The sequence below is a fragment of the Rhinopithecus bieti genome, unplaced genomic scaffold, assembly GCF_001698545.2.
Source record: "Rhinopithecus bieti isolate Rb0 unplaced genomic scaffold, ASM169854v2 scaffold_11161, whole genome shotgun sequence".
Classification (NCBI taxonomy): Eukaryota; Metazoa; Chordata; class Mammalia; order Primates; family Cercopithecidae; genus Rhinopithecus; species Rhinopithecus bieti.
This window is the reverse complement of record NW_016806937.1, coordinates 2848748-2858068: the sequence shown is the minus strand read 5'-3', so window position 1 is coordinate 2858068 and position 9321 is coordinate 2848748. Positions and strand designations below refer to the sequence as shown.

The 9321-nt window shown below is 41.1% G+C and overlaps 1 protein-coding gene across 6 annotated transcripts in view; it reads left to right on the top strand.

Moving 5' to 3' along the window:
• CNOT1 (CCR4-NOT transcription complex subunit 1) overlaps positions 1-9321 on the top strand; it is an 81148-nt gene that overhangs the window by 6724 nt on the left and 65103 nt on the right. For all 6 annotated transcript variants that reach the window (XM_017878946.1, XM_017878943.1, XM_017878947.1 and 3 more), the window contains exons 2-5: positions 5419-5545; positions 5696-5806; positions 7089-7259; positions 8081-8208. In XM_017878946.1, the coding sequence (XP_017734435.1) occupies positions 5419-5545; positions 5696-5806; positions 7089-7259; positions 8081-8208 (537 nt within the window). The remainder of the gene's footprint in view (positions 1-5418; positions 5546-5695; positions 5807-7088; positions 7260-8080; positions 8209-9321) is intronic.

Below are 9321 nucleotides of genomic sequence, written 5' to 3'. Positions count from 1 at the left end.
ATATATATAAATTTCTTTTTTTTTTTATTGAGACGGTGTCTTGCTCTGTTGCCCAGGCTGGAGTGCAGTGGCGCAATCTCAGCTCATTGCAAGCTCCGTCTCCCGGGTTCACACCATTCTCCTGCCTCACCCTTCTGAGTAGCTGGGACTACAGGCGTCCACCACCATGCCTGGCTAATTTTTTTTGTATTTTTAGTAGACACGGGGTTTCACCGTGTTAGCCAGGATGCTCACGATCTCCTGATCTTGTGATCTGCCCGCCTCGGCTTCCCAAAGTGCTGGGATTATAGGCGTGAGCCACCCCGCCTGGCCTAGTTTTATATTTTTATTAGACATGGGGTTTTACCATGTTGGCCAGGCTGGTCTCAAACTCCTGACGTCAAGTGATCCATCCGCCTCGGTCTCTCAAAGTGCTGAGATTGCAGACTTGAGCTACTGCACCTGGCCGAATCTTATACTTTTTCAGCGAAAGTATCTAGTTTCTCTGAGTTCTAGTTTCAAATTTTCGAGGTAGAATCTTAGTCCAGCCCAGTGTCTAGATCAGGTTTCTCTTGGAACTCTGTCCTATCATTCCTCTCTGCGAATGTGTGAAGAAAGAATGGTTACAAGTACTTTCATCATTGTTGAAGTACACAGGGCTACAGGGAGAGAGCGTGGCTTGAATTGTTCCCCAACGGGATCTAGTTCATAACGTATCTTCAGTTTTTTTCTAACTATACCCTCCCGGAACACGTTTCTGTTATTGATCAAATAATTGTCTTTACTTTTTTTGGTGGTGGTGTGTCCTTTTCTTAGGTGGTAGTCAACATTAGATTTGTAAGCTTGCTTATTTATTTATTTATTTATTTATTTTGAGACTGAGTCTCGCTCTGTCACCCAGGCTGGAGTGCAGTGGCCGGATCTCAACTCACTGCAAGCTCCGCCTCCCGGGTTCACGCCATTCTCCTGCCTCAGCCTCCCGAGTAGCTGGGACTACAGGCGCCCGCCACCTCGCCCGGCTAGTTTTTTGTATTTTTTAGTAGAGACGGGGTTTCACCGTGTTCGCCAGGATGGTCTCGATCTCCTGACCTCGTGATCCGCCCGTCTCGGCCTCCCAAAGTGCTGGGATTACAGGCTTGAGCCACCGCGCCCGGCTGTAATCATTTTAAGTGTAAAGTTCCATAATGATAATTATATTTAGGTTGTGTAACAGAGCTCTAGAATGTTATCTTGCCAAACAGAACTATGCCTGTCAACAACTCTACCATTTCCCCCTCACCACAGCCGGTTCCTGGCCATTACTTTCTTTATACTTGTCAGCTAGAGAAAGCATTAGAGAGATGGGTGAGCTGGTGAATGAGAAGGGTGATTATGTGCATTTTGATGGTATGTGACTTTTAACCCATTGTGGTACAAAATAACTTGTGGTTTTGGTTTACCTGACTTCTAGCTGCCCAGTTTATCAAACAGAAGCTTCCAGATCTTCTGCGTTCTTACATTGACGCAGACGTCAGTGGAAATCAAGAAGGTGGCTTCCAAGATATAGCAATAGAGGTCCTACACCTCCTCCTCTCCCATCTCCTCTTTGGGCAGAAGGGAGCCTTTGGAGTTGGACAAGAACAGATAGACGCTTTTCTGAAGACGCTGCGCAGAGGTAAGGGAGTCTTTGTAGCCTACAGTGGATCGTCTTCTTGGATGACCACAGACATATCACAAAAGCATTTTTTTCTCTTCTCTTTTCTCTCTTCTCTCTTTTCTCCCCTCTNTTTTGGTTGTTTATTGTTTTAGCTGTTGTAAGACCTCGTTCAAGTATTCTGTTATTTTATGATTTTCCACCACTCATAGATGTTTTACTATGAGTACAATGTTAATGCATGAGTTTAATTTATAAATTATAGATGATTGATCAAGTTTGCATTAATTATATGGTTTTTAAGTGAAATGACAGCTATTTCTGAATTTAGTTGCTGAGTTCTAACTTAAACAACTTTGTGTTGGATCCTAGTGTAATCAGGTTACTGCTGAATTTGGAATAATTACATTTATTTGTGTTGTAACATATGCAACCATCACCTAATGAAGCACGCTTATAAAACTGCTGCTAATGGAAGAGCCCTAACCATAAAATGATGTGTTTCTTGTTTTGCACAGTTTACAGAATGTTTATATTATTCTGTCTTCTTCAATAAATTCTACAGATGAAATACCTCTCTCCAGGATTTCTGCATTTAAAATTCAAAGGATTTTTTGACTTTATAAAGTACCTTATATATTTTGTTCTTTAAAACAAATTTGTGTATATAATGGAATTTATGTGAATTACGTTCAAATGTAATAATCAATGAACTAACAGAGTTTGAAAAACTTCTTCAGTTAAAGACTGAATAGTCACTGTTTCAGCTTTGTATGTCTTAATAGTCTCTGTCACAGCTGTTCATCTCAGCCAGTGTAGCATGAAAGCAGCCAATTGCCGGTACATAAACCACTGGGTGCAGATAGTAGATGGGTTCCAATAAAACTTTATTCACAAAAATGGGCTGCAGGAAACATTTGTTCTGCTGCCTACAGTGGGCCTACCTCTGTGTCTCAGAACCTCAAAAAATAAGATTGAAACGACAGATGTTTTCAATTGGGAGAGAGACACAGGTAGCAGACATTTTTGGTTCCAATAGTTGCCTGGTTGTCTTCCTAGAGTCATTTTTCTTTCTGAGTGCGTCATGTGGTTTAACTCCCTAATCCAGAAGGGGGCAAAGAAATGAATCAAGGTATTAAAAACAAATAGACTGGCGTGGTGGCGGCGCCTGTGGTCCCAGCTACTCGGGAGGCTGAGGCAGGAGAATGGCGGGAACTGGGAGGCGGAGCTTGCAGTGAGCCGAGATGGCGCCACTCACTCCAGCCTGGGCGACACAGCAAGACTCCATCTCAAAAACAAATAAATAAAAAAAATTAAATGAATAAATAAATAAAAATCATGGCAAAGTGAATATATTTAAGAATTCTTCACTTTGGGAGGCCGAGATGGGCGGATCACGAGGTCAGGAGATCCAGACCATCCTGGCTAACACTGCGAAACCCCGTCTCTACTAAAAATACAAAAAATATTAGCCGGGTGTGGTGGCGGCGCCTGTGGTCCCAGCTACTCGGGAGGCTGAGGCAGGAGAATGGCGGGAACCCGGGAGGCGGAGCTTGCAGTGAGCCGAGATCGTGCCACTCACTCCAGCCTGGGCAACAGGCTCCGTCTCAAAAAAACAAAAAAACAAACAAACAAAAAAAACACCTCAATATCTGTAGACTAAAAAGAGTTTAGAAGCTCCAAATTTGGAATAAAGAGATCACCTTCTCTCTTCATTTTCCCTCAGTCTAGCCTGAATAATTTTGCTCTGCATTCCACCTCACAAATTAGATTTTTCTATTTCAATAACTAGGACCTCAGAACAAATTTATGTTCACCTTTCCTCTTAGGGAAAATGACTGACTACTACTGTGTGGATATTGCACACTGACTCTTAAGGGATAAAAAAGACAGGGTCACATTCCACTTTTTTCATTAGGACTAAAGTGCCAACTGTCCTGTTACACAGTCACTCTACAATTCAGTTCTCAGCTGAACAGAATTGCAGAAATGCTGATGGAGCTCTCCAGTATAAAATAGAAAGAAAGGGCAGAAAAGGTAAGGTAACAATGAGACCGTTATTGTAGTATATCATCACTCCAGTCTTCCCAGGCTACCATCTAAATATAAAACATATATGATTATTGAGGGCCTTAAAAAATCACTAGAAGGAGATGCAAAAATATGCATTCTCAGCACCATTACTTGCAAATGAGTTCAGAAAACAATTTTGCTTTCCATTTGTACTTTTTCTGTTTTACTACAAAGTTGCTTCATTAGCAGTCTTTCTAAGCCAGATAGAGAAATATAATATCAAGTATAATTGTAAGCATAATCAACACTTATATATAATTAAAGAATAAATTTGTAAAGCTTTGGAAAGAAAATCTAATGTAGAATAAACCTACTGTTTAAAATGAAAGACAGGGGAAAAAAGAAAGATTAATAGATATGTGCTCCCATGGAATGAGGGCTCTCATGCATTCAGCGTGAAATTGGTATTCTGCCATTAAAAAAAGAGAGACATTTTAGAGACCTTTTCAGATACGAGAGGAGGTACTCAAACCCACATACACACACACACACACACACACACACACACACACACATTTTTGAGGTGAGTGAAGGAAATGATAACCATAACAAAGACTTATTGGATATCTTGTTATTCTCACCTGATTTTTAAAAATCATACTAGTATTTATTAATGAGTATAATACAGAAATTTGAATAGAGGCAACTCTCATATGCTTACCATTATCACCTCAGAGGACCGCTAGATCATGTCCTTTCCATTTGCCACAGCTTTATTAAATAACTTTCCATTAAATATTAATACATTTTTGGAGAAAACTTTTTATTAAATGGTATTTTTATGTAGTTAGAATGAAAAACTGTAAAAAATTATATACATTTATGTAGGAGAAAATATTTAAAGTACTGCCTAGTACATAGTGCTCAACAAGACTCAATTTTTTATGGACAGAAAGACTATTCATATGGACATTTGCTTGGGCTAGGAATCAGGACACTTTCTCTCTCTGCCATAGTACAGACTTATTACAACTCACACATCTAATATCTTAATTTTCTCTTCAAAACATGTGGTTTTCAATAGATGATGCTGCTAACAGACAATAGGCATTGCTGCATTTTTCTTTTTTTTTTTTTTTTTTTTAGACGGAGGCTGGGTCTGTCGCCCCGGCCGGGGGGGGGGGGGCGGGGTTCCGGCCACTGCACACCTCGCCTCCCCGGGTTTTGCCATTCTCCCGCCTCAGCCTCCCGAGTAGCTGGGACTACAGGCTCCCGCCACCTCGCCCGGCTAGTTTTTTGTATTCTTTAGTAGAGACGGGGTTTCACCGTATTAGCCAGGGTGGTCTCGATCTCCTGACCTTCTGATCCGCCCGTCTCGGCCTCCCAAAGTGCTGGGATTACGGGCTTGAGCCACTGTGCCCGGCCGTGTGGATGGTTTCTAACAGGCCACAGACTGATAACGGTCCATGACTGGGGATTCAGAAGTCCGCTGCATTGTATCATTCTTACGCCTTTGCGTCCTCATAGCTTATCTCCCATCTAACAAGTGAGAACATACAATATTTGGTTTTCCATTCCCTGGTTACTTAGAATAATGACTTTTGCCATTTTCTTACCGAAGTAGATGGTTTTTACATTCCTAGCTGTATAAATATAACAAGAAATGACACTTACAGCTCTGCCTGTTTTATAGTAAAACTAAGGATTTCAAACAAGGTTCATTTAATGCCAAAATTTCTCAATCTTGATGTTGAGGCTGGTAGCATTTTTCTGAAGTTACATTTCTGTTTCAGTATTGAAGAATGTCGCAATATAATCATGCAGTTTGGTGTTCGGGAGGTCACAGCTGCCCAGGTTGCAAGGGTTTTGGGAATGATGGCTCGAACTCATTCAGGATTAACAGATGGCATTCCATTACAGGTGTGTTGAATTCAGCTATTTTACCAAGTGAGTTAATGTCCTGTCCTCTTTATTTTTTTTATTAAATTACAATATGATTGATTGCTCTGTCGACCAGAAGTGAACACATGGAGTAGTTGGGTTTGTTTAATTCAAGTTTTACTTCTACAGAGTATTTCTGCTCCGGGCAGTGGGATCTGGAGTGATGGGAAAGATAAAAGTGATGGAGCACAGGCACACACGTGGAATGTAGAAGTCTTGATTGATGTTCTTAAAGAACTGGTGAGTATATGTGATGATGGTTTTTGATTTGTGGTATTTGGATGATATAGTCCAAAGAAAGCAAATTTTAAGAATTTTCCACCTTTGTTAACTCAAAAAGTAATAAAGTGTCCAAGTGAATTGTGTACTGGAGACAGTACGTAATCAAATTTAAATTTTTTCATTAGGGTTGTGACCTTGTAACTTGGGGTGCTACTGCTAAGTTACTCTTGTCTACGGTAAAGAAGAATAACGAAAATCATACTTATCTTGCCACTTCTACTTTGGTTGTAAACTGAATGAAAAATAAAGTACCTCTATTGAAATCTTGAAGGGCTTAAATAAGACATAAAGGAATTGAACTGTATTTATTTTTGCTTTTGCTATGTTGCCCATATTGGACTTTTAACTCCTGGGCTCTAGTTAGTGATCCTCCCACCTTTGGGAGCAAAAGGTTGGGATTACAAGCGTGAGCCATTGTGCCTGGCCTAGAATGGAACTTTTGTTTTTGTTTTCTTTTTTAGATGGAGTCTCACTCTGTTGCCCAAGCTGAAGTGCAGTGGCATGATCATGGCTCACTGCATCCTCTGCCTCCTGGGTTCACGCATTTCTCTTGCCTCAGCCTCCCAAGTAGCTGGGTCTACAGGCATGTGCCACCATGCTTGGCTTTTTTTTTTTTTTTTTTTTTTTTTTTTTGTATTTTTAGTAGAGACAGGGTTTCATCATGTTGGCCAGGCTGGTCTCAAACTCCTGACCTCAGGCAATCCACCCTCCTTCCAAAGTGCTGTGATTATAGGCATAAGCCACTGCACGTGACCCTACAATGGAACTTTTAGATATTAAGAGGTAGTGTATGTAATAAGCCAGGTGTGGTGGCTCACTCCTGTAATCCCAGCACTTTGGAGGCCAAGGCAGATGGATCACATGAGGCCAGGAGTTTGATACCATCCTGGCCAGCATGGCGGAAACTTGTCTCTACTAAAATTAAAAAAAAATTACCTGGGCATGTTGGTGTACTTCTGTAATCCCAGCTACGTCGGAGGCTGAGGCACGAGAATCTCTCGAACCCAGGAGGCAGAGGTTGCAATGAGCTGAGATCATGCCACTGCAGTCCAACCTAAGTGACAGAGTGAGACTCTGTTTCAAAAAAGAAAAAAAAAAAGAATGAGTTTCTTAAAATTCACATTTAAAATTTTGTAAGTAGAACATCTAAAATGAATTTCAGATGTAATATGGCCTTTTGGACAATGTATCAAAATATACACACATTCATTACATTTTAAACTGCTTTGGTCTTTTTTAGAATCCGAGTTTGAATTTCAAGGAAGTAACTTATGAACTGGACCATCCTGGATTTCAAATTCGTGACAGTAAAGGACTTCATAATGTGGTTTATGGCATTCAGAGGGGTTTGGGTATGGAAGTGTTCCCAGTAGACCTGATATATAGACCTTGGAAACACGCTGAAGGCCAGGTGAGTGAGTGGTATTTAGCTGTAGAAGGGGGAATAAAATATGACTTATTCTATATGTAGTGCCATCTATCCATTGAAATATTCTTGTAAAGTAGAATTTGTTATACATAGCACAGAAAAGCAAGGACTGTCATAAGTATTGAAGGAATATTATCATAGTTTTAGTACTAGTCAGACTCCTTTAAGGTGTAACTGTCAAGGTGTTTTCCCAATAGTTTAATGATGTTCGTTTCCAAGGCAACATTAAGTTTCCCTAATTGGCTCAAAAAAGTCTTTTAACAGTTATGATTGAGAATCCACCCAGGGTTTCATTGTGCACCTTTCATGTGTCTGAATTATGTGTGGTTTTCAAAGGGCAAATAATTAAGAATTTTTTTTGTTTTGTTTTGTTTTTTTTTTGAGACGGAGTCTCACTCTGTTGCCCAGGCTGGAGTGCAGTGGTGCAATCTCACTACAAGCTCACTGCAAGCTCCGCCTCCCGGGTTTACGCCATTCTCCTGCCTCAGCCTCCCGAGTAGCTGGGACTACAGGTGCTGCCACCATGCCTGGCTAATTTTTTTTTTTTTTGTATTTTTAGTAGAGACAGGGTTTTACTGTGTTAGCCAGGATGGTCTCGATCTCCTGACCTCGTGATCCGCCCGCCTCGGCCTCCCAAAGTGCTGGGATTACAGGCGTGGGCCACCACGCTGGCCATAATTAAGATTTTAAAAGGGAAATTGCCATGCTAATAACCTTAAGATTGACAATAGCCTAATGAAAACATTTCAGATTTTATAGCATTCACAATCATTTATGGTGGTAAGCATTTTCTTTCATTGCAGCTCTCCTTCATTCAACATTCCCTTATAAATCCAGAGATTTTCTGTTTTGCTGACTATCCCTGTCATACTGTTGCCACTGATATTCTGAAAGCACCACCAGAGGATGACAATCGAGAAATTGCCACATGGTAAACACTTTGATTCAGCTTTCATTTAAAGGATTACTTCTTTTGTGAAATACAAAGTTAATAGTAAGCCAAATACATAGTTAACAGGTTTAAATGAAGCAGTAGTTTTAGTGACCCTACTTAAGTATTTATAGAGGGGGTTGTTGGATAACTTATTTTTCAGTCCCTATCGTTAGTTATATCTTGTAGGGTCTGTCCTTAGGTGTTCTTTTAAAAGCGTCAAATCTGAAAGTATCAATGTTGGAAAGAGGTTTGTACTTCCTCCTTTCTCCCTTAATGTTGAGATTTCTTCTCTGTAGAGCTTATGCCTTTTTTTTTTTTTTTTTTTTTTATTTGTAAGTTGTTCAAGGTGGCCAGCCTGTCAAATATAATAGTTTTCTTTTCTTTTCTCATTTATTTATATTTTTGGGATGGAGTCTCACTCTGTTGCCCAGGCTGGAGTGCAGTGGCACAATCTCAGCTCGCTGCGACCTCTGCCTCCTGGATTTAAGCAATTCTTCTGCCTCAGCCTCCCGAGTAGCTAGGATTACAGGTGCTCACCACCATCCTTGGCTAAGTTTTATATATATATATATGTGTGTGTGTGTGTGTATATATATATATGTATATATATATGTGTGTGTATATATATATGTGTATATATATATATATATTTTTTTGAGACAGAGTCTCGCTCTGTCACCTAGGCTGGAGTGCAGTGGTGCCATCTCGGCTCACTGCAAGCCCTGCCTCCCAGGTTCACCCCATTCTCCTGCCTCAGCCTCCCGAGTAGCTGGGACTACAGGCACCTGCCACCATGCCCGGATAATTTTTTTTTTTTTTTTTTTTGGAGAAGGGGTCTTGCTCTGTCGCCCAGGCTGGAGTGTAGTGGCTGGATCTCAGCTCACTGCAAGCTCCGCCTCCCAGGTTTACGACATTCTCCTGCCTCCGCCTCCCAAGTAGCTAGGACCACAGGCGCCCGCCACCTCGTCCGGCTAGTTTTTTGTATTTTTTAGTAGAGACGGGGTTTCACCGTGTTCGCCAGGATGGTCTCGATCTCCTGACCTCGTGATCCGCCCGTCTCAGCCTCCCAAAGTGCTGGGATTACAGGCTTGAGCCACCGCGCCTGGCCGG